This window comes from Pleurodeles waltl, chromosome 11 (genome assembly GCF_031143425.1).
Source record: "Pleurodeles waltl isolate 20211129_DDA chromosome 11, aPleWal1.hap1.20221129, whole genome shotgun sequence".
Lineage (NCBI taxonomy): Eukaryota > Metazoa > Chordata > Amphibia > Caudata > Salamandridae > Pleurodeles > Pleurodeles waltl.
The window spans coordinates 4,764,036-4,789,755 of NC_090450.1; the positions used below are offsets into that span (position 1 = coordinate 4,764,036).

The 25,720-nt window shown below is 47.3% G+C and overlaps 1 protein-coding gene across 1 annotated transcript in view; it reads left to right on the forward strand.

Moving 5' to 3' along the window:
- The window catches only part of LOC138265210 (probable cation-transporting ATPase 13A4), a 389,906-nt gene that overhangs the window by 200,334 nt on the left and 163,852 nt on the right, over nt 1-25,720 (forward strand). Inside the window, 2 exon segments of the mRNA XM_069212761.1 lie at nt 3,760-3,846; nt 13,464-13,620. Coding sequence (XP_069068862.1) covers nt 3,760-3,846; nt 13,464-13,620 — 244 coding nt within the window.

A 25,720-nucleotide genomic window follows, 5' to 3' on the forward strand; every position in this document is an offset into this window, starting at 1 on the left:
AGGGAGGCCTGGATCCGGAGCCGGCACAGGTGCAGCCCCTCAGCAGCAGCTTGCAGCAGCTCCACCCCTCCCTCTGTCCCGCTCCCAGGTTGCTGAGGACAGTGAAAGGAGGGAGACCTGGATTCAGAGCTGGCGCTGGTGCAGTCCATCAGCAGGAGCTTGCAGCAGCTCCATGCCTCCCTCTGCCCCCTGCTCCCAGGCTGCTGAGGACAGTGAAAGGAGGGAGGCCTGGATCCGGAGCTGGAGCCCTTGCAGCCCTTCAGCAGCAGCTTGCAGCAGCTCCACACCTCCCTCTGCCCCCACTCCAGGGCTGCTGAGAACAGTGAAAGGAGGAAGGCCTGGATCCAGAGCTGGCGCTGGTGCAGCCCCTCAGCAACAGCTTGCAGTGGCTCCACCCCTCCCTCTGCCCCCGTTCCCGGGCTGCTGAGGACAGTGAAAGGAGGGAGGCCTGGATCCGGAGATGGGGCCCGTGCAGCCCTTCAGCAGCAGCTTGCAGCAGCTCCACGCCTCCCTCTGCGCCCTGCTCCCTGGCTGCTGAGGACAGTGAAAGGAGGGAGGCCTGGATCCGCAGCTGGCACCAGTGCAGCCCCTCAGCAGCAGCTTGCACCAGCTCCATGCCTCCCTCTGACCCTTGCTCCCAGGCTGCTGAGGACAGTGAAAGGAGGGAGGCCTGGATCCTGAGCTGGAGCCCGTGCAGCCCTTCAGCAGCAGCTTGCAGCAGCTCCACGCCTCCCTCTGCCCCCACTCCAGGGCTGCTGGGAACAGGGGAAGGAGGGAGGCCTGGATCCAGAGCTGGCACTGGTGCAGCCCCTCAGCAGCAGCTTGCAGCAGCTCCACCCCTCCCTCTGTCCCCACTCCCGGGCTGCTGAGGACAGTGAAAGGAGGGGGCCTGGATCCGGAGTTGGCACCGGTGCAGCCCCTCAGCAGCAGCTTGCAGCAGCTCCACGCCTCCTTCTGACCCCACTTCCGGGCTGCTGAGAACATTGAAAGGAGGGAGGCCTGGATCTGTGGGTGGTGCAGATGCATCCCCTCATAAGCAGCTTGCAGCAGCTCCACACCGACTGGCAGAAAGTAAAGCATTAGCTAGGGGTTTCCTTGCCTGTTGTAGGGCAAATGTTGTCTTCATTTTGGGACGAGTGTAAAAGTAGCCCAGTTATGGGCCACACAGTGCAACCGCAGACTGCACTTGTGCTGTGTGGTCCATAACTGGCTGCAGTGTGCACGCACGCTAGGGAGCTCCGCTCTGCTACCGGACTAGCAGAGTTTTTGGCTAAACTCCATGCTGCAAGCGGAGCACGGAGTGCCAAAAACTCCATTAACTCTTCCAGCAGAGCAGAGTTCACCCCTGGTAAATATATCCCTAGGTTCTTTTTAGCCTAGATATTGTCTACCCATCACAGTTATCTAACAATGCCTGGAAGAAATTAAAAAACTGGATCCTACCTAGAGATATTCTTTGGTGGCAAATCTAACCAAAACAATGAGGAAATCAAATCCATTTTTTTCATTGCAACATCTCTTGGGAAAATACCTTCTGTGCATTCTTTGTAATCCTAAAATTCAAAACATTTCCCACGAAAAATGAAAGTGTGTTGCCTAGCTACTATACTCAAAAGTGTTGCAGAATGACCAGGCACTCAGAAGAGTATAATCCGGTTAGATCAGTGGGAAATTGTATCCCTAGGTAAATGGATCCAGAAGCGGAGAAGAAAACACTGATTCCAACAGATAAGTAGGTGAAAAAGAACTGGATCAGGTAAGTTGAGTGTAATGTCTCCAGTCGTCGAAGAAGGGAGGCAAGGAAGCCCTGATAAGCTTCCAAACGAATCCCTTATAAATAGGGCTCAGTTCATCTGTTGTGTACTTATCTACATACCAACCACGTTCGTACTTTCCCTGGCCATCCTGGCCCAGCCTTGATAAAGTCACTTGTGTGACGAAACACGTGTTGGCTGTCTCTCTACACAAATGAAAAACTCATCTATGACAAACGCTGTCTAAAGGATTAAAGACTTTGACCAACACCAACTTGGAATCAGTGTTTTCTTCTCCGCTTCTGGATCCATTTACCTAGGGATACAATTTCCCACTGATCTAACCGGATTATACTCTTCTGAGTGCCTGGTGATTCTGCAGCAATTATCATTGTGTATCTGGATACACAACTTTCAGTGCCCAATGGGTAGTGGGGCACTTGACCAACTTGGCACCAGTTTCTTGTTTCTTTGACTTTGTTGTTCAATACTTACTGTAACGTCACGGAGGTGCGGCACCTTGACCGCCACTACCCTTTTTCGCTGTATACTCAAAAGTGTGTATAGCAACAAAAACATTATGCTACAATCTACAGATGTCATCGTCCACGACCTCTGTAAACTACTTAAGTCTAAATCCAAGTCATAACATAGCCACTGAAATCTCCCACTCAAAATTGCTTCTCAAACACGTAGAGATCGGTCTTTTGCTGAACTCCTGTCCTTCCTGCCTTGATTTTCTGACACTGCAATCTAAAAATAACTCGCTCCTACCATGAAGTCTCCTCTTCAAGAACTAGCTCAATTTCCTCTGCAGTATGTCACTTCTAGAACTGCACCGCCTTTCAACCTGACCTCCGTTGTTGACCCAGCTCCCCTTCCAGTGCCTTTGTAAGTGTCCACACCTCAGCAGGTGAGTTTAAAGCTAGCATCCTTGGATCACTTCAGCCTCACCCTCTGTCACAGACTCCCTTTCTTTCTTTCACCTAGTGGAGGGCTCTGCTTGTCCCACCTCATCTGGGTCATTCACAAGCCCAGAAAAGCATACCGCCGTGTTGGTGGTATCCTGAAGGGACAGTGTTCTGCCTGGCTTGTAATGAGCACTTAGGGTGTTTACCTTCAAATCCCAGCAGCAAACAACATTCTGCTAGAAGAGCTGAAAGAACAGGTAGAATCAAAGCTACAATTTATGTGCTTACCATGCACAAATTGAAAGAAAAAAGGTTGTAACCGCCCATTATCAGTGCTAAGGTTGTTTGCCCTGGGCCGGACAGAGATTTTGTTCCACCAGGTATTTCCTGGTGGGCCAGAGCTCTTGAAAGCTCTTGAGAGCTGGCTGTGAAAGCCAAAGGCTGCTTCTGGTGCCCCTGCAGCAGGCATGGAGAGGCTACGAGACACAGAGAGAGAAAGAGGGAGGGAGGAAGAAGTTTGAGAGAAAGTGATTTGTTAGGAAGAAGAGGAGAGAAGGAAGGGAAAGAATGGAAGGACGATGAGAGGAAGATTCCTCTAAAGTCGAGGAGCTGTCTGATGTGAGCATTCTGCCAGGGCTGCTGATGGTTCCCCAGACCTGAGTACAAGAACATTACTGTGGCTCACGCAACGGTTTCCATTCTTATGACATGGTTGTGAACTGACCCCTTCTCTCCTGATCCAATTCTCACAATTACACTGGTACTGATGACTCAGCAGAACATGCTCCATCCGGGGGGACTCTCCATTCCCCTTCCATAGGTTCTTTCACCCTCTCTTAAAGCATCTTCGAGTCTAACGGTGCTTGAGTGATCCCCTGGAAGTGGGAGTTAAAACTCACCATGTTTTTCGGTACTGACCACCACTGACTCATCTCCTGCGTCCTGCCCTTCCACCCTTAGGTCCTTGCTTGACATTCAGCATTTTCGCTCTTGGAATTACACCATTCCGCTATAATTCCACAAAGTGATGTTGTCTATAAGCGCTGGGCTGTGCCCACCTGATTACTGCCTTCAAATTTCACCTTTTGTTCTAGGACGTTGAGGAGCCGAGCATCAGTCAGGATATGGATGTTCAGTCAACATCATCCGTCATCCTGAAGCCAGGACCAAAGGCCAGCAAGGTAAGGAGATTTCATCTCTGGGCAAAGCTCATACTCTGCAAACCCCGAAGTAAGGTTGACTGAGCACCAGATGACTTCATGGGATGCACCTAAAGCTGTCACCTGGCAGAACCAGCTCTCTCTGCTCCTTGATACTGATGGAGAGGGCTCATCTCACTTGCAGTCTGCCCAGTTTAACTACAGAGAGGACATTTTCAGTGTCCCACAAACATGCAATGAACAGGAATAGGGTGGTTTATTTACGGCCGATGGTTGGTCCTGAGGCACAGGGTCCAGGGGCACCTGGCAGGTAATATTACATAAGCAGACACACGCTTCAACTTGATTATGCTCATGTTGCAGTGAAATATTTTCTTGAGATTTCTGTGTGCATTTCTCTGGTAATTATTCAGGCTTTGCCGAATACTGACATTTACATGTATCGTTTCATCACACCAGTCTAGACTAAATTAATGGAGGTGGAACCCACAATTCACCTGGACTGCTCGTGATTTAAAGGCCCGGGCCGTTATTACAGTGTGTGCACGGCTCCTGTTTACACTGCGGCTCACCTCTAACTGGGTGTGCCACCTCCAAACAGGGACACCCCAGCAGATGAATGGAAAGTTTTGTTAGCAGGAAGTATTTTAGTGCAATGTTATGTATTGGCCTGCGGGTTGCAGACATAAGATCCTTAGCTTTTCTTTCATTGGGAGATTCTTAAAAGAAATTTCAGCCCTGAAAAGAGCTCCAGGGTTGGGTATCAAGTTCACACTAAAGCCATTGTTTGGAGAAAAGCGATGAGATCCTGAAAAAATAATACCACAAGAGAAGGCTGTCAGCATACAAAAAGAAGCAGAAGCCAATGCAAGGGCACCAAGATCACAGCGGAGCTGTATTATGAAAGGAAGCGCTGAGATCCTGAAACAGTAGCACAAGAGACGGCTTCAAGAAGCCACTGCAAGGGCACCAAGGTCACAATGGAGGTGCATTATAAAAGGATGCGCTGAGATCCTGTAACAGTAGCACTAGAGATGGCTGCAAGAAGCCACTGCAAGGGCACCAAGATCACAGCGGAGGTGCATTATAAAAGGAAGCGCTGAGATCCTGAAACAGTAGCACAAGAAACGGCTGCAAGAAGCCACTGCAAGGGCACCAAGGTCACAGCGGAGTGCATTATAAAAGGAAGCGCTGAGATCCCGAAACACTAGCACAGGAGACGGCTACAGGAAGCCACTGCAAGGTCACCAAGGTCACAGTGGAGTGCATTATAAAAGGAAGCGCTGAGATCCTGAAACAGTAGCACAGGTGAAGGCTGCAAGAAGCCAGTGCAAAGGCACCAAGATCACAGCGGAGCTGCATTATAAAAGGAAGCGCTGTGATCCTGAAACCGTAGCACCATAGGAGGCTGCAAGAAGCCACTGCAAGGCCACCAAGATCATAGCGGAATGCATTATAAAAGGAAGCGCTGAGATCCTGAAACAGTAGCACAGGAGAATGTTTCAAGAAGCCAATGCAAGGCCACCAAGATCACAGCGGAGTGCATTATGAAAGGAAGCGCTGAGATCCTGAAACAGTAGCAGAGGAGAAGTCTGCAAGAAGCCACTGCAAGGGCACCAAGATCACAGCGGAGTACATTATAACAGGAAGCGCTGAGATCCTGAAACAGTAGCAGAAGAGAAGGCTGCAAGAAGCCACTGCAAGGGCACCAAGATCACAGCGGAGCTGCATTATAAAAGGAAGCGCTGAGATCCTTAAGGAGTAGCACAAGAGACGGCTGCAAGAAGCCACTGTAAGGGCACCAAGATCACAGCGGAGCTGCATTATGAAAGGAAGCGCTGAGATCCTGAAACACTAGCGCTAGAGAAGGCTGCAAGAAGCCACTGGAAGGTTACCACGATCACAGCGGAGCTGCATTATAAAAGGAAGCGCTGAGATCCTAAAACAGTAGCAGAAGAGAAGTTTGTAAGGAGCCAGTGCAAGGGCACCAAGATCACAGCGGAGCTGCATTATAAAAGGAAGCGCTGAGATCCTTAAACAGTAGCACAGGAGACGGCTGCAAGAAACCACTGCAAGGGCACCAAGATCACAGCGGAGCTGCATTATAAAAGGAAGCGCTGTGATGCTGAAACCATAGCACATAGAAGGCTGCAAGAAGCCACTGCAAGGCCACGAAGATCACAGCGGAGTGCATTATGAAAGGAAGCGCGGGGATCCCGAAACAGTAGCACAAGAGACGGCTGCAAGAAGCCACTGCAAGGGCACCAAGGTCACAGCGGAGTGCATTATAAAAGGAAGCGCTGAGATCCTGAAACAGCCGCACGAGAGACGGCTGCAAGAAGCCACTGCAAGGGCACCAAGGTCACAGCGGAGTGCATTATAAAAGGAAGCACTGGTATCCTGAAACACTAGCACTAGGGAAGGCTGCAAGAAGCCAGTGCAAAGGCACCAAGATCACAGCGGAGCTGCATTATAAAAGGAAGCGCTGAGATCCTGAAGCAGCTGCACAAGAGACGGCTGCAAGAAGCCACTGCAAGGGCACCAAGGTCACAGCAGAGAGCATTATAAAAGGGAGCGCTAGGATCCTGAAACAGTAGCACAGGAGACGGCTGCAAGAAGCCACTTCAAGGGCACCAAAATTACAGCGGAGCTGCATTATAAAAAGAAGCACTGAGGTGCTGAAACAGCGGCACAAGAGAAGGCTGCAAGAAGCCACTGCAAGGGCACCAAGATCACAGCAGAGCTGCATTATAAAAGGAAGCGCTGAGATCCTGAAACACTAGCGCTAGAGAAGGCTGCAAGAAGCCACTGCAAGGGCACCAAGATCACAGCGGAGTGCATTATAAAAATAAGCGCTGAGATCCTGAAACACTAGCACAGGAGAAGGCTGCAAGAGGCCACTGCAAGGGCACCAAGATCACAGTGGAGCTGCATTATAAAAGAAAGTGCTGAGATCCTGAAAATCTAGCGCTAGAGAAGGCTGCAAGAAGCCACTGCAAGGGCACCAAGATCACAGCGGAGTGCATTATAAAAGGAAGCGCTGAGATCCTGAAACAGCCGCACAAGAGACGTCTGCAAGAAGCCAATGCAAGGGCACCAAGATCACAGCGGAGCTGCATTATAAAAGGAAGGCTGAGATCCTGAAACAGCAGAAGAGAAGGCTGAAAGAAGCCACTGCAAGGGCACCAAGATCACAGAGGAGTGCATTATAAAAGGAAGTGCTGAGATCCTGAAACAGCCGCACAAGAGAGGTCTGCAACTAGCCACTGCAAGGGCACCAAGTTCACAGCGGAGCTGCATTATAAAAGGAAGTGCTGAGATCCTGAAATAGTAGCACACGAGACGGCTGCAAGAAGCCAATCTAAGGGCACCAAGGTCACAGCGGAGCTGCATTATAAATGGAAGCGCTGAGATCCTGAAACCGTAGCACAGAAGAAGTCTGCAAGAAGCCACTGCAAGGGCACCAAGATCACAGCGGAGTGCATTATAAAAGGAAGCGCTGAGATCCTGAAACAGTAGCACAAGAGAAGTCTGCAAGAAGCCACTCCACGGGCACCAAGATCACAGCAGAGTGCATTATAAAAGGAAGCACTGAGATCCTTAAACTGTAGCACAGGAGACGGCTGCAAGAAGCCACTGCAAGGGCACCAACATCACAGCGGAGCTGCATTATAAAAGGAAGCGCTGAGATCCTGAAACAGTAGCACAAGAGAAGTCTGCAAGAAGCCACTCCAAGGGCACCAAGATCACAGCAGGATGCATTATAAAAGGAAGTGCTGTGATCCTGAAACCATAGCATCATAGAAGTCTGCAAGAAGCCACTGCAAGGCCACCAAGATCACAGCGGAGTGCATTATAAAAGGAAGTGCTGTGATCCTGAAACCATAGCATCATAGAAGTCTGCAAGAAGCTACTGCAAGGCCACCAAGATCACAGTGGAGCTGCATTATAAAAGGAAGCACTGAGATCCTGAAACAGCCGCACAAGAGAAGTCTGCAAGAAGCCACTGCAAGGGCACCAAGATCACAGCGGAGCTGCATTATAAAAGGAAGCGCTGAGATCCTGAAACAGTAGCACAAGAGACGGCTGCAAGAAGCCACTGTAAGGGCACCAAGATCACAGCGGAGCTGCATTATGAAAGGAAGCGCTGAGATCCCGAAACACTAGCACTAGAGACGGCTGCAAGAAGCCACTGCAAGGTTACCAAGATCACAGCGGAGCTGCATTATAAAAGGAAGCGCTGAGATCCTAAAACAGTGGCAGAAGAGAAGTCTGCAAGGAGCCAGTGCAAGGGCACCAAGGTCACAGCAGAGTGCATTATAAAAGGAAGTGCTGAGATCCTGAAACAGCCGCACAAGAGAAGTCTGCAAAAAGCCACTCCAAGGGCACCAAGATCACAGCGGAGCTGCAATATAAAAGGAAGCGCTGTGATGCTGAAACCATAGCACATAGAAGGCTGCAAGAAGCCACTGCAAGGCCACGAAGATCACAGCGGAGTGCATTATGAAAGGAAGCGCGGGGATCCTGAAACAGTAGCACAAGAGACGGCTGCAAGAAGCCACTGCAAGGGCACCAAGGTCACAGCGGAGTGCATTATAAAAGGAAGCGCTGAGAGCCAGAAACAGCCGCACGAGAGACGGCTGCAAGAAGCCACTGCAGGGCACCAAGGTCACAGCGGAGTGCATTATAAAAGGAAGCACTGGGATCCTGAAACACTAGCACTAGGGAAGGCTGCAAGAAGCCAGTGCAAAGGCACCAAGATCACAACTGAGATGCAATATAAAAGGAAGCGCTGAGATCCTGAAGCAGCTGCACAAGAGACGGCTGCAAGAAGCCACTGCAAGGGCACCAAGGTCACAGCGGAGTGCATTATAAAAGGGAGCGCTAGGATCCTGAAACAGTAGCACAGGAGACGGCTGCAAGAAGCCCCTTCAAGGGCACCAAGATTACAGCGGAGCTGCATTATAAAAAGAAGCACTGAGGTGCTGAAACAGCGGCACAAGAGAAGGCTGCAAGAAGCCACTGCAAGGGCACCAAGATCACAGCGGAGCTGCATTATAAAAGGACGCGTTGAGATCCTGAAACACTAGCGCTAGAGAAGGCTGCAAGAAGCCACTGCAAGGGCACCAAGATCACAGCGGAGTGCATTATAAAAGTAAGCGCTGAGATCCTGAAACAGTAGCACAAGAGAAGGCTGCAAGAGGCCACTGCAAGGGCACCAAGATCACAGTGGAGCTGCATTATAAAAGAAAGTGCTGAGATCCTGAAACTCTAGCGCTAGAGAAGGCTGCAAGAAGCCACTGCAAGGGCACCAAGATCACAGCGGAGTGCATTATAAAAGGAAGGGCTGAGATCCTGAAACAGTAGCACAAGAGACGGCTGCAAGAAGCCACTGCAAGGGCACCAAGATCACAGCAGAGCTGCATTATAAAAGGAATCGCTGAGATCCTGAAACAGCCACACAAGAGACGTCTGCTAGAAGCCAATGCAAGGGCACCAAGATCACAGGGGAGCTGCATTATAAAAGGAAGCGCTGAGATCCTGAAACAGCAGAAGAGAAGGCTGAAAGAAGGCACTGCAAGGGCACCAAGATCACAGTGGAGTGCATTATAAAAGGAAGTGCTGAGATCCTGAAACAGCCACACAAGAGAGGTCTGCAACTAGCCACTGCAAGGGCACCAAGTTCACAGCGGAGCTGCATTATAAAAGGAAGTGCTGAGATCCTGAAACCGTAGCACAGAAGAAGTCTGCAAGAAGCCACTGCAAGGGCACCAAGATCACAGCGGAGTGCATTATAAAAGGAAGCGCTGAGATCCTGAAACAGTAGCACAAGAGAAGTCTGCAAGAAGCCACTGCAAGGGCACCAAGATCACAGCGGAGCTGCATTATAAAAGGTAGCGCTGAGATCCTGAAACCGTAGCACAGAAGAAGTCTGCAAGAAGCCACTGCAAGGGCACCAAGATCACAGCGGAGTGCATTATAAAAGGAAGCACTGAGATCCTGAAACAGTAGCACAAGAGAAGTCTGCAAGAAGCCACTCCAAGGGCACCAAGATCACAGCAGAGTGCATTATAAAAGGAAGCGCTGAGATCCTTAAACTGTAGCACAGGAGACGGCTGCAAGAAGCCACTGCAAGGGCACCAAGATCACAGCGGAGCTGCATTATGAAAGGAAGCGCTGGGATCCTGGCACAGTAGCACAGGAGAAGGCTGTAAGAAGCCACTGCAAGGGCACCAAGATCACAGCGGAACTGCATTATAAAAGGAAGTGCTGTGATCCTGAAACCATAGCACCATAGAAGTCTGCAAGAAGCCACTGCAAGGCCACCAAGATCACAGCGGAGTGCATTATAAAAGGAAGTGCTGTGATCCTTAAACCATAGCATCATAGAAGTCTGCAAGAAGCCACTGCAAGGCCACCAAGATCACAGCGGAGTGCATTATAAAAGGAAGCGCTGAGATCCTTAAACTGTAGCACAGGAGACGGCTGCAAGAAGCCACTGCAAGGGCACCAAGATCACAGCAGAGTGCATTATAAAAGGAAGCGCTGAGATCCTTAAACTGTAGCACAGGAGACGGCTGCAAGAAGCCACTGCAAGGGCACCAAGATCACAGCGGAGCTGCATTATGAAAGGAAGCGCTGGGATCCTGACACAGTAGCACAGGAGAAGGGTGCAAGAAGCCACTGCAAGGGCACCAAGATCACAGCGGAGTGCATTATAAAAGGAAGTGCTGTGATCCTGAAACCATAGCATCATAGAAGTCTGCAAGAAGCCACTGCAAGGCCACCAAGATCACAGTGGAGCTGCATTATAAAAGGAAGCACTGAGATCCTGAAACAGCCGCACAAGAGAAGTCTGCAAGAAGCAACTGCAAGGGCACCAAGATCACCTGAAGGGCACAGGGATTGCCAACATGGTGGCCACCATAACTGTTTAGATTAATTTTATTTCAAAATCAAGTAGGGCCAAATGTAATGAGTTGTTTGATACCTTGGAGTATCAACATTGGTTGCACCATTCAGGAGTTAACACAGCTGAGGGTCGATGTCCAACCCTGCACTCGGTAATGGGGCGACGATGTCTTTCCACTTACTGCCAGAACACATGAAATCCAGGGCCTGCCAATGAAATATGCTGCATCCTGGCTTAGGGCTTGGTAGCTCTTCTGAAGGGATGTCAGACACAAGTTTCAAGGGGAGACTTGACTTTGCATAGGCTTTAGTGATAGTGATGGAGATTTATAAAGTGCACGGCTACTCAGGAGTGTTCTGGCGCTATAAGGTCTACGAAAGAGCAGATGCAGAAGACAATTACTGTGAAAATAACCAGGCCTTTAGCTTCAAGCTTTGTATGACCTAAGTCCAGAGGGAGCATGTTCCACCCTAAAGGGCCCCAAAAATAAAAGGAATGACCGACTGCAGCCGCCAGATGAATCCTAGGGTAAAGTCGGGCTCGCAGTTTGAGACTCCTCTAGTCTGCAGTGGAACTGGACTGGGAGACTCGTTTTGTCACATCCAGGGTGGAACAGCCAGTGCTGCAATACCTGGGATGACTCTCTAACTTCCAAACACTGGGTTCCATAGACGATGGACCTATAGGTAAGTTAGCCTATGCCAACTGGATATAACCAATGTAACCTAAACGTCTTGGGGTCAGAGACTGGCACTGAGGTCTGGGTAGCAGGTCTCCATGCACTCTCAGAGATTAAAAGCCAGAAGCATTGGTCAAAACAAAACCTGAGGATGACCACACAAAAAGAGGCATTTCCTTACGTAGATTTATTGTAATTTTCAGACATTCAGTTGGATCGGGAGTTGTCCTGAGGCCCTAAGAGCCTTTATGTATCTCATTCTTGCTGGTGATGATGGAGTCGGATTTGAAAATGAGATACTGATTTTTATCCTGATACTGAGATACTGTTAATGGCCACATAGGCCATAAAAGTGTTAATTATCCTAACCAGATTCAACAAGGATGCCTCCTCTGAACTACAAAAGGTTTGTAACTTGGGGTGTGGTTGAGTCTGGGTCTTTCACTTACATCCCAACTCAAATTTTCAAAAATGCAAAATTGAAAAGGTTGCAGCCTAAGGACTTTCAACAATGGGATGTGTCATTCAAAACAGTTTTGAGTATCCTCTTTGGCAAGTTCGTGGGGCGGTACATCATTTTCTGCTTGATGCTTAGGGGCATCCTGGAGCAGGAATGCCTACTTTCCCTACACACCACTCTTAGCATCAGGTCAGGCTTCATCCTCCCACTTCCAGCTCCAGGCCAGAGTCCATCCTCCCACTCCCAGCTCCAGGCCAGAGTCCATCCTCCCACTCCCAGCTCCAGGCCAGAGTCCATCCTCCCACTCCCAGCTCCAGGCCAGAGTTCATCCTCCCACTCCCAGCTCCAGGCCATAGTCCGTCCTCCCACTCCCAGCTCCAGACCATAGTCCATCCTCCCACTCCCAGCTCCAGGCCAGAGTCCGTCCTCCCACTCTCAGCTCCAGGCCAGGCTACATCCTCCCACTCCCAGCTCCAGGCCAGGGTCCATCCTCCCACTCCCAGCTCCAGGCCAGAGTCCTTCCTCCCACTCCCAACTCCAGGCCAGGGTCCATCCTCCCACTCCCAGCTCCAGGCCAGAGTCCGTCCTCCCACTCCCAACTCCAGGCCAGGGTCCATCCTCCCACTCCCAGCTCCAGGCCAGAGTCCGTCCTCCCACTAGCTTTGGAAGGCACAGAACAGGGCAGCTGTCACAGTATGAAAGGGGTCATGTAGGGTGTTGGTAGGAAAGGCTGTCCGGTAAGGTGCTCTTGGTTGCAGGAAGCTAGGAATGTCTGTTTTGACTCGGGGCAAGGGGGTGGAACAGGTGGTGAGCAGCACCAGTCAGCCTGCTGCCCTTCATGGCAGTGGAAAGATCTTACAGCTACCACAAAGGGATGATAACGTTGTCAATCTTGACTGGTTTTATTACTATGGTTAGTGCACAGAAACCTGAATTCCGAAAATGTTGTGCATGTCAGACTTTACCCAATCCTACAATTCTAATAAAGTCATCCTCATACCTGGCAGGTCCAACTCTGGCTCCCCCTTAACTAGACATATCCATGGAAGACAATATACCTCTTGCACAAAGCTCTGTATGATATTCTTCTAAACGTTCATTGATACAAGAGTTCACTTTGGACTAGCCGGGCCCAACTTGATGTTCTTCCCATCAAATACAGAAACTTTGTGGGACAATCCTCACTTATTCAAGGATCTATGCTTTGGAGCATCCATCATTTTATTTCATGTTCAATAGAGGTCTGAAATTTCAGTAAAGAATGATGTTCAAGAAATTGTCTCTACGTACATGTAGGAGCCCGGGTCACCATTACATCTACCTTCAACCTGTGCAGCACCCGTCAATGGTCTCACACCTATGCTGCTCATATGCCTAAGTCCAGTTGTGTCTTCCCACAAGCAGCCTTAGTTGGGTCCTCAAATGCCTACTTTTTTAACTAGTCTGTCTACCCACTAATACAAAGGCCAGTTATGGAACAGCTCTGAGATGGCCATGAGTGGTGTTCTCACAAAAATGTGCAATAGAAGGCAGCATATTTCTACTGTTTAGAATTATGATGGCATGATCTTCTGCTTTCTTCCTAGGTTTCTATCGAAGGCCTCGCCATTGTGCACCAGTTTCCATTCTCCTCAGGCCTACAGAGGATGTCGGTTGTCACGAAGGTGATTGGAGGTGACCAGTGCCTGGCCTTCATGAAAGGAGCACCAGAGAAGGTGATCAGCTTCTGCAGACCTGAGACAGGTAAGAACTCTAAAAAATAACAGCAGCCATTACAAAGTGGGGAAAGATCCTGCAAATGTCTCCTCTATTACAGTAGATTCAGATGTGAAAAAGTGTCCACCACCTTGTAGTCATGATTTTGCATGCCTCGAAGGAGTTCTGGGCCATATGTACCAATGCATTTTTCCATAGACACAGAATGGGTAAAACTCTTTGATATATCTGGCCCTATGTAACCACAAAAAGGCACAAGGAAGTTGACTGAGTGCCCTCAGAAAGTCCTGAAACTCTGAGTTGATGCCCAGTATCTCCATTACATCTACTTGGGGGCATTTATTTCTTGTAATATATAGAATCTTAAGTATGGCCTGCTGAGATACATAGAAATGGTGAAATTAAATGTACTACTTGTCCGTGTGAAATCAACCAAACATTTAAAAGGCCTGTAAAAGAAAGAGCATTCTGAGTGTTTGGCCGGATTCAAACCTAGAGGAGACAAAGCGCGAATCTCCATTATATGTCTCGATTCTGGTTGGCGTAATTGTTTCTCTCTGTTTCTACCATGCGTGTTTTTGGGCGCTTGATCTATTGCATAATATTTCAATAGTTGCCATTGGCTGTTATGTGCCTGCTCCATGTGCCTTGAAATTACAGAACTCCTGTCCAAATTTATGGTGGCACGAATGTGTTCTAAAATCCGTTTTTTTGTCTCACATACGGTGGTCCCCACATATTTTAAACCAGAAGGACATTCAATGACATTGACTGTGAACCGACTCTTGCATGTGATACGTCGTCTGATCTCTTCTACACCTCCGTTTCCAATAGAATATTCTTTTGTGTTTATGCCAATCTTGCAGGCTTTACAGTTTGCACATCTCCAAAATCCTGGACAACCAATTTTTCTTTTCACAGCTGAAATGACTTCTAGTCAATTTGTCCCTTAAATTGGGGGCCCATCTGAATGTTATTTGTGTTGCTCCCCCCTGATATCACCAGTTACCGAATCCATTTGTAGGATAAACCAGTTTTCTTTAAGATTCTTTGAATCCCTGTTGCGTCTTTGGAGTACGTAGTAATGAAACATATTGGATTGTCTCTTTCTTTGCATTTCTTATCCTTTCATTATAAATTAATTTGGGTATTGGGACTTGATTTACCTGTTCCTTTGCAGTGGCTATACATTTCGTTGGATATTTTCCGGCCTCAAATCTCTCTGCAGAGGCCTTGAGATGTTTTTTTACATTCGCCAGGTTCTGAACACATTTTGTTTTTATGTGAAGAAATTCCCCATAAGGGATGTTCTATTTTGTATTTGGTGAATGGAAACTGTTGTAATGCAATATTGAATTTGTTGTAGTAGTTTTCCTGCGCAGTGTTGGTTGTGCTGAGCCTTCTTTTATATAAATTTACATATCCAAAAATGTCACCCCAGTGGCACTAATGTCATATGTAAAGCTAAATTTTGCTTTGCTGCTATTCAATATTTTAAAATATTCCTTGAATCCTAATTCTGTTCCATCCCAAATGGGAAATAAATCATCTATAAATCTAAACCAACTCACTGCTTTTTGCAATTACTTCTCGTTTTCATCAGCCCATGCAGTGCATTGTTCAAGCCAATCCATTGTTAGATTGGCAACATTTTGGGAAAAGGAAAATCACATGCTGTGCCCTTTATTTGTAAATTTAATTGCTGATTGAAGGGAAAAGATAATCGTAAGACATAGATTAATAATTTCTATTAGCATATCATTGTGTTAAAAAAATTGTATATTTAGTTGATGTAAGAAAAATTCACATGCTTTTAGGCCTATATCATGTTCAGTGCTAGTGTATAGTGATACTACCTCCATTGTTATCAATTTATAAGAGTTCTGCCAGAGTATATCTAAATATATATATATATATATATATATATATATAGCTCCATGAAGGGGGATGCATGACTCCCTCAAAACTTTAAGCAGCCCCAGGGAGGTGGTGATCCCTGTGGCTTGGGGTTCGCTATGGACCCCCTTCATTATTTAAATTGAGCTCCATGGAGGTGGTGTCCCTGGGGCTGCAGGAGGGGCCACATGCCCGCATAAAATCAAAACAACCCCGGGGATCTGGTGGTCACCTAGGCATGGTTGGTCCATAGGTACCCCCTATTTTAATTAGCACATTTTGCCCCAGGAAGGTGGTGGTCCCGTGGCACGGGCGGCTGCCTCTCCCCGCTGCATACTATTTAATTTAAGCCCCAGGAAGTAGTGGTCCTAAGTGCATAAATAAGCACAGGAGGGGAGGCCCCATGAACCCCAATCCTTTATATGCACCTGGGACCTGGCCCACCCTGGGGCTTTACTAAAACAAGTGCAGGAGACCACACTTGTTTTTTTGTTTAATTTTTGCTGTGAATTCACAGCAACCTTTTTTTTAAAGTGCTTTTTCCTTGATGGGGGTCCCTCAGGGACCAAAGCATTAGGGCTAAAGGGTCGGGTGTCCCTACCGTGCCCCCTTTACTTTTCATTTTACTCCTTTTCAGGGACTCAGCAGAAGACAAGTCCCAAGATGGCTAACAACACTTCCTGGTTGAAGTCTTGGCAGTCAATCAGATCTCAGCAGATCTCTTCATGAGATCATCATTGTTCACAAATTTGTCGCACCCATAGACATACAGAATTGGGTGTCCTTAAATTTCTCAACAACTACTGAACGTATTTACACCAAATAACAAAAAAGCATAATCTGAGCATGCAAATCTGCCTTTCTGGCAAATTTGGTTGAATTCTGTCCTGCAGTTCGGGCTCTAGTCGTCTTCACAATTCCTACGGGAATTAACCTGGGAAACACGTGTTTTTTGACCCCCCCTTTTTCTTTGCCCCTGAATGATTGATCACCCTGAAACTTTCCATGCAAAAAAAGAATCACGGGCACACTATTTGGGGAAATTTTGTGAAGAATCATCAAGAGACTCCAAAGATACAGGCACATCAAAAAATGCTGCTTCTAAGGATCCGCCAGTAACCGCCATTATGTACATGTATATATATATATATATATATATATATATATAAAACATAATTAAGAAAAAGATTACATTTACATTATATCAATTTACATAATATTTTACATTTATTAGTATGCAATTTAATCCCTTCACTGCCAGGAGTTTTCGCCCTCAGGTGCCAGGCCTTTTTGGGCTCTTTGGGGAAGTTTGTGCTTAGACCTTCATAACATTTTGTCCACATAAGCTACCCACACCAAATTTGTGTCCTTTTTTTCAACATCCTAGCGATTCTAGAGGTACCCAGAGTTTGTGGGTTCTCTTGGAGGAGACCAAGAAATTAGCCAAAATACAGCAAAAACTTCGTTTTTTCCAAATAAAAATGGGAAGATAGGGCTGCAGACGAAGGCTTATGGTTCTTTGCCAGAAAGTGACATCAACAAAGGGTTTGTGGTGCTAAAATCACCATCTTCCCAGCTTTCAGGAACAGGCAGATTTGAACCAGAGAACCACATTTTTCAACATAATGTTGCATTTTACTGGGAAATACACCATTTTTACTTTTTGTTGAGCTATTAGCCTCCTTCCAGTTAGTGACAGAAATGGGTGTAAAACCAATGCTGAATACTGGAAAGCCAAAAATTTCTGAAAAGTAGACAAACTTCTGAATTCAGCAAGGTGTCATTTGTGTAGACCCTACAAGGTTTTCCTACAAAAAATAACAGTTGAAATAAACAAATACTGAAATTGAGGTGAAAAAAGACATTTTTCACCAGGGTTTTACTCTGTAACTTTTTCCTGCGATGACAGATTTTCAAAAGTAATTTACTGTTACGTCTGCTGGACTCTTCTGGTTGTGGGATAAATAGGGCTTGTAGGTTCATCAAGAAGAAAAGCCTTTCTTCCCTTTTCATGCCTCTCAGCCTCCCCTGCCCCCGTACTGAGGAGAACCTAATCTGTTTCTCCTCGGATCGCGCTGGAATCATGACCTCTGATGAGGTAAGCACGCGATCAGACATCATGAGGCAGAGGTGGTGGGGGTGGAAGGAGAAGCGATTCCCCTTCCATCACTGCCCATAGGAGGGGGTGGGAGCACTCCCCCCGTAGGCCAGGACGAGGTGGTTACGTCCCTGGTGCCTGAGCGCCACAGTAGAGGACGTAACCACCTCGTCCTCTGCATAACTAAATGTTGTTGTTTATATTACACATTAAGTACATATATATATGTTCACAAGGAATATATTTAATATACATTATATTCAAATTATATATTAAAATATTTAGCATGTACTTCCTTTAAATTTATTTATATGAAAAAATCTATTTTTTGTCTATTTTTACACAGTATTAAAGTCAACAATATTTTTGTACTTACCATTATAAGTGTAAGAACACAATATTGTGGTAAACAATATTTTTGACACAATATTTTTGTCAACAATATTGTTTACCTCAATATTGTGTCAGTAATACTGTGGTCAGTCATCTTCAGACTTGCAATCTGGTAAATTTAAGAAGCATAAAAAGTATTAAAGCAATAAAGTTTTCTTTGACATCCTCCTGTCAACCTCGTGCTTCTAAGCCCCGCACTCAAACTCCTCCTTGGAGCCAGAGAGACCCCTGCTTACCTTAGGGAGATCTATGCTGCCATGCAGTCCAACTTTGGATCACTGACTCCCTCTGGCACATCTTCAGGCACCACAGAGCAGAGAGGTGCCCGGTTGGGATACCACCAGCTGGTCTGACCCCAACATCAACAGGGTCATCTGGATCTGCCCCGGAACCCATACTGACTCCAACCTCACTGGAACCAAGCTATACCCGGCTGAAGAGCCCATAACCAGGGCAAAAGCTGTCTTGGATTACTGGTATTCTAATTTGGGGAGGACTTGGCCTTCATGTTCGGGCTGGACTCTTCTCATGAGGATCATGGATAGGACTAAACTGAGGTAGCATGGGGGGCAAAAAACTTTGGGTTGGGATGCATCCCGAGCAATTGCCAGTGACTGAGATTAATTCCAGCATTTCCATCCATTACCTTGTTGTTTCTGCATTTTCTGTCCTCGGATTGACTGACGGATGACCACCACGTCTTGCTATGTTAGGAGGTACAGACTCTTTTGACCAAAAGAACCATTGAGAGGGTACCAGCAGGTAGTCTGTGGATGCTGTTTCCACTTATTTCTGTTGACGAAAAAGGATGGAGGCCTCTGCCCTATCAAACGTCTTTACCCTCTAAATGCCTTCCTAAGAAAGGAGAACTTTAAAATGCTCACCCTGACCCAGGTCTTTTTTGCACTGGATCTTGGTTACCTTGGATATCCAGGATTGCATTTCCATATTCCCGTCCTGCAGATCCAGAGGTGTTACCTGCAATTTACGGTGAGCCAGAAGCATTTCCAGTTTCCTGTGCTTCCTTTTGGCCTCACTAATGCCTCTCGGGTGTTAACAAAATTGATGGCAGTGGTTGCAGTGCACCTTTGGAGATTAGGAGTTTGAGTCTTCCCCTACATCAAAAACTGGCTACTGAAGAGCTACTGTCTCACTGAGAGAAAGTATGGAGGCTGAACCATAGGGTCATCAGAACACACCAAGAGAGAGGGGAAGGTAGGACAACACACATCCTCCACAAATAGATAATCAAAGAATCACAACTTAATACGAAGGAAAATGAGGTAGACCTACCTAGGTCTGTGCCAGGACTACTGCCCAATTGCGTACTGGAGATTTCCCTTATGAGATACCAATTTTGTTATAAGACAAGGCCTCGCCCTCTAGTTGTGGCATGTTTCATCATTGGCGACCTCTCAACACCGTGGTAATATGGTACCACCAGGACAAACTCCACCTGAGGTTAGAGAAAGTTCTTAGATAAAACTTTACTGGATAAAAAGGGGCCCAGGCAACTTTAAAAATATCTTGGAGTAAACCCTGGTTATCACCTTTATTAATGGATAGCTCTGATACATCTAAAAACAATAATGAGAAGGAGGGAAGGCATAATGGCCCACCATCTGTTGTACGCCAACATGTTTCTGCCCTATTTCTACCCAGTACAGGTCATGGGCACCTTCAGGACCAGGGGATCCCTATTAAATCAATACACTTAACTACTAGGAGGATTCTAGTGTGGAGTTAACTTTACCCCACCTAAGCTCTACGCCTTCGTCTACAGGGTCATGGAACATGTTGGTGTCTTGTGATACCCTGATAGAGCTGTTAAGGAGTACTTTGACCAATGTGAAGGTAGGTAACTATCCTTAGAATTGTATCTCTGTGAGGCGAAAATAGTTATGTACTGGAAAGTATGGGTGTAAGGGTTAAAAGGGAACATAAATCCTACCTAGAGTGAAGTTCAGTTGAAATCTAAATGTTCAATAGCAGCACCTTCCCAGAAGCTATCTCTTGGTAAGTCGGCTGTAGGTCGGGGATCCAATTCGAACTAATGGAGAATAGCGTTAAAGGCCTCCCTCACAGTGATACGTACCAGAGAGAGAAAAGTCACCCAAAATATAGTTCCTAACAAGCACAATTGATTGCTATAGTGAAGCTATTATTTCTGCCATTGATCAGGGTATCAGAAGACTCTACATTCTCGGGAGAGTAAAAATCCAAAAACTATGGAAACATTTAAAAGAGGGGGAATTGTAGAAAGGATGAAGTGGAAGATGTGTATCACACCATCTCCTGAAGTGCTGGCCATGGTTCAGTTCTCATCAGAAAAAGGGCATTCAGATTCTGTAGACAAGTCAAAGTACATCACCCCAGAACATGCAGGGTGCAAAACAGGCCCATTTCATTGGATTAAATGGAGGAAAAGTCAATGCAACAGAGGTGCAAGATAGATTAGCAAAGACCCCATTAAGTGTGAGGGTTCATTTAAATCTGGTGATCCTAGGGTAACCACCCTACTCCTGGTCATTATGGACACTGTCTTCAGTCCAGAACATTTTACTAACAAATCATTGATTTCTGGTGTGTTAGTCTAAATGGTTCAATGGAAGGAAACCCATATAACAAAATCCATAATGCATCCGTTATTACACGAAAGGAGGGAGGGAGCTACCCTAAATACACCCTGGTTAAAATGTCTTTACCTAGGGACTTACAGTCAAGAGAAGCAGCTCATTCTCCATGCAGACACAGTCTGCAGACTCTGGCTGCCATTACCAAGTCACCACAGTGCTCTGGAGAAGGGTGGCTGTATGACAAGTGTGCCACCAAGCCTGTGAGCACAGGAACACTCATCAATAGCTGATAAAGACAAACAAGTCATAGCACAGGTAGAGCTGTGTATACATAGTCTGGAGACCCCATCTCTGGAAATCAGGTAAGAAAACAGAGAGATCATTTATGTGTCAGGCTACAGGTGTGGTAAGCGATGGCACCACCAGCCAAGAACACACCTTGCCAGGAGACAAGGTGGGACTGTGTCCAACCACAACCAAGAGCCACCTTGAGGGTGTTCTCAGGGCCAGTGGTGGCTTTAGGGTGCCACCAGCATGGGCTCTCATTCTCAGAAGCCAATTAACCATTTGCTCTGTAGTTCTGCCTTCCCCTCTCTGGCATCAGCAGAAACCTGGTGAACAGTGGGACCGGTTGTTCCAAAGCCAAGGCACTTACATAAGGTGATGATGTCATTGTTTCATGGCCCTGCCAACGCTGTATTTTCTTCCACAGTGCAGTGCTCGTTCTGCTCTTAAATCATGTTCCCTCAGAGCACTCCAAAAGGAGTAAACCTAATCCTCTTTATAATGCAAGTTTCTCAACAAATAATTGCTATTTTTTTATGCTGCTGAGCGCCAAGTTTCCCTGGTTAAGCAGATTATGTTGGGAGGGACGCCTCCTCCTCAGTTTTGCATTATTCACGCGGCTAATGTAGTTCACTCGCCCTTGGCTGAATTACACAGATGTTGGGCGTCAGTCACACGTGAAAGTGCACCTTGTGGCAGCTGACGTAAAGAATAACTTTACATTGCGTGCTGCTGCTACCGTGCGTTTGTGACCCACGCACAATTGCCCTCTCTTGCTGTGATGGCTCATGGATGAGAAATGGGTGTGGGTGAGTTGGAACCCTTCTTTTAATATCAGAGGTAGAACATTTACCTAATTACTTAATAGGTGATGCAATATAAGTTTTAATGACAAAGTGTAGATTAGAAGCACACCTCCAGAGAGCTGTGATAAAACATTGAGACCCTTAGGCGTGGCAAAAATGACTCAAGCAGAACAGATAAACTGTCAGTGCACTGCTGGGGAGTTATGTGCACTGGACAACAAGTAACCCATATTTGCTGCACAGCCTGCCTCCCTTGCCTTTTACTTACACTTGACACCTTCAACCTGCCCTGGAGTTTAGACCCCAGCAATGGGAATTCTGGGACTTGTAGTCATGGGCCCCACCAATAACCTCTGATTAGTGCCCAAACATTGTGCATGGACCTTCCACATTGTTTACTGGAAGCCAGTGTGCAAGGCTCACCTTCTGACAGGTGACTTCTTTCAGAAAGCCAAGACCTGAAAGAGTGAACAGCGTTTTTTATGTGGACCAAGGTGGGATGTCGGAGACATATAAGGCTGAAGTTCAAAGCCATCTCTCACGTCTCACACTCTTAGCACCTAAGCATTATAATATTCAGGGCAGAACATTTATTTAGTTGTTGAAAAAACACCCTTTTTAGATGCACCAAACAAGTGTGCCCCTGGTTTTAAAATAGTATTTTCATTCATTCATAACTTCAGCTCCTCAGTATGAGGAAAATATGTAAGTGACTCAGATTATCAAAATAACTTAAATGCTATTTTCACCTTTCAGTGTGGGCTAATATCTAGGTTATTTATTTTCTACTGCTCAAACATTCAATGGGCCTCTTCAATGCACCAGTTAAAACACCCCAAAACAAACAAAACAGAAACTTCTTACGTTCCTGTATGTGGTTTACATATAAAAATGTGCAACACGGATAGTATATTTATATGGATTTGTAATACACATTGCTAGGTTTTATCCAGGGGCAGCCCCTCCGCTATGGTGAAGGAGAGTCGTCCCACTGCTGTAGGCAGAAAACTACAGTGATAAGGAAACTATTGTATTTTCACTTTAGTCTTACGCTTAGAGAGGGTGGGGTGGGGCCACCCATCCCCACATCACCAGGGAGGAGGACCCTAGCATAATAAAGGCCCCTCACTACCCCCAGGGTGTGGGGGAGGCCCAAGCTCCAGGGGCGCCCCTTAGCACAGTGCCCTTGCCTGAGAACTCCGGCGTGAGTCCAGATGAGGGGCCCCTCCATGTTCTGTGCAAGGGGGGCCCTCAAGTTTCATTACGCCACTAAAGGAGGAACGTATGTGCACTTCTAAGTGCGCATGTCAGTTTGGCCATCCAAACGACAAGCAAAAAAAATTATAATAATTTTAAAAATGTACCTTCCTTGCTGACTCCGCCATGCTGCTCCGCCATGCCACTCCGCTCCTCAGTCCTCACTGCAGGCAGAAGCTCCCAGCCTGCCCCGCGGCCAGTCCTTACTCTGCTTTCATGCTGCTAGCAGCATGAAAGCAGCGTTAGGATTAGACGTAGCTTCCAGCCAGGGTGCTCCAAGGTACAGTGGGAGCCTCTGCCTGCTGTCTGCAACCCGGCAACACAGTGCCAGGTTTGAGAGAGCCCAGTGTGCATGTGTGTTTGGCTGGCTCGAGACGGCCAGCCAAACACATATGCTCACTCAGGGGGAGTGCACTCCCCCTCTGTCCCTGTCATACCCCATGGCTCTGCACTTTTTACAATAAAATGAAAATAAACAGTATCATTTTATTGTAAAAGTTTTGCAGCTGCTGCTGGCAGGGGGGTGACTCTCCTCTGAAATAGCAAAAGAGCTGCTGCTGGCCCCAGAGGCTGAAGCCCAGAGGGGCTGCGGCAATGCAAGGCATCACACGGAGGAAACAGACTGACTGGGTCCTCCTGCTTGCCCACCAATTGCTTAAAGAAAAAGTGGTGGGCCTGAAGGGGTGAGGGGTGCAACCTAAAGGAGTGAAGGCACGCACAAGCAGAGGAATCACTGCCTCACCAGCCTGGAGCACCCGAGGGCCTACTCACTCCTTGCGCAGTGAGCAGGCGGAGCCTGGGAGCTGCGGGCCGGGTGGCCGAGAGGAATACCTGCAAAGACGGCGTGCAGAGGCGGTGAGTGCGACAGTCTCTTCATGACCAAAAGCGGGCCCCCTCTGGAAAACTCTGACAAGCGGAGAAGGAAACGACACCCTAGATGGGAGAAGGGTGCGGTTTTAGTTGTACGGAAGGAGTGGCCCAACTTGATCTGGTAAGCCGGAAAGGTGGACTGAAGCAGATTTACCATGACCATCAACAACCCTTCTTTCGATGCCAGAACTCTATGGGGCCTGTAAAGCCAGAAGAAGGTTTTCTGGCACAATTACATCATAGCGGACACCTAACACATGGGGAAGGGAGTCAGTGGTCCCAGTGATGTGCACAGGGATGAACTTTCGAGAGCGGCAAGGAGACCAGGCCCCATAACGACACAGCCCTTGGGGGAGAGCACATCCCCATGTGTGACCCAAACAGCAACAAGGACATAAGGTGGACGGCCCTGGACGGAGGGAGTGGGGCTATGTGAGAGACACCAGAACTCACTTGTTGTACAGAAAATAGTGAAACATCCTGCTGCACATATCGGTTCCCATCCTGAAACCCCAAGTCACATAATGGGACGCACAAAAATCAGGACACCCGGAATACCCATGGAAGTGAGGGAGAGATCCCCCCGCCGGAAAGTTAATCGCACCTGGCCCCAGAAGACTTTGTCCTGATAACACTTCAGAAACCCTCTGTGAACAGGAACCTATTGGTGGACAAGCTGTACATCATTGTCCATAATATGCATGACTCGCACCAGGCTATTGAGTAGTGACTAGGGGCCCTCACCGCAGGTCTGACTATCCTAAAAGATGACCAAAATAAATTAAATGCCAAGGTCAAGTCAAACAAGCTCACACTCTGCTCCATGACTCCATGGCAGAAAGAACGACCACAGAGTCCCAACTCCAGCGTCAGGTGGGTCTCCTGTGGGAGACAGCCGATGATGCAGCGGTATGAGCATGTCGTTATAACATTCAAATGATTGGACTGCCAGAGGGAAAGGAGGGTCCAGACCCAATGCAGCATATTGAAGGGTGGTTGCGAACACAAGTGGCCACTGAAGGCTTATCGGAGAACTTTGTGATAGAAAAAGCACACAGAGTACCAATGAAAAGACTAGCCCCCAGAACTCCCCCGAGACCGGTAGTTGCTGATATCCTAAACTTCAGGGATAGCAATATGATCTAACAACAAACACAGGAAAAACCCTCCACTGCTAATAGACAATGTCCAAATTTCTGTGTTCTCTGACTACGTATTACTAGGGCAGCGCAAAAGGGCCGTGCTCCAGGCAGCAAAACAATAACTCCACGCCTGTGATATCACATACACCCTTTTGTTCCTGGTGAAGCTCAGAATAATGCAGGGACAGATGCCCAGTTCTTTGACATTCCAGAGGATGCCTGGGACTGGCTAAAACAACTATATCCAGACACTGGAGTACTTCGAACGCGATGTCAACCAACAGCAGGAGAGCAGAGACAAAGACCGAAGGCACAGAATCAACGAACATGGTGAACTGGCTCTCGCCAGGTCCCCTCTCCTCAGCAGGCCCTTGAGGGACGTCGCAGAGCACTGAGGGTGGCTGCCCCGGTCTGCTCTAATGGAATACTCTCAGCGCCTCTCCGAATAGTGCAGTTGACTCCAACTCGGGAGGCAGCGCTACACTCTTCCCTACGCAGATGGCTCGAGACCTGTAGGGGGAGACACATAGTGAGTAAATCTCTATGTGGGGACATATAAACTCAAAGACCCATTCATAATTCCCACATTGCTATATGGCAACACAACAGAGAACGATACGCTGCCTACCTCTACTGCTGCACTACAGTCATAAGTTGTAGCTACACCACTCAAAGCGCCCAGACAGCAGCAACAGATTTGCCCTGTGGGCAAAACTCTCCTTGAGCTCAGGGTGGGCTTGCTAAGGCTGCAAAACTTCCTCATTTATGGCACTAAGCTGGACTAATATAGCTGCCAGATACACC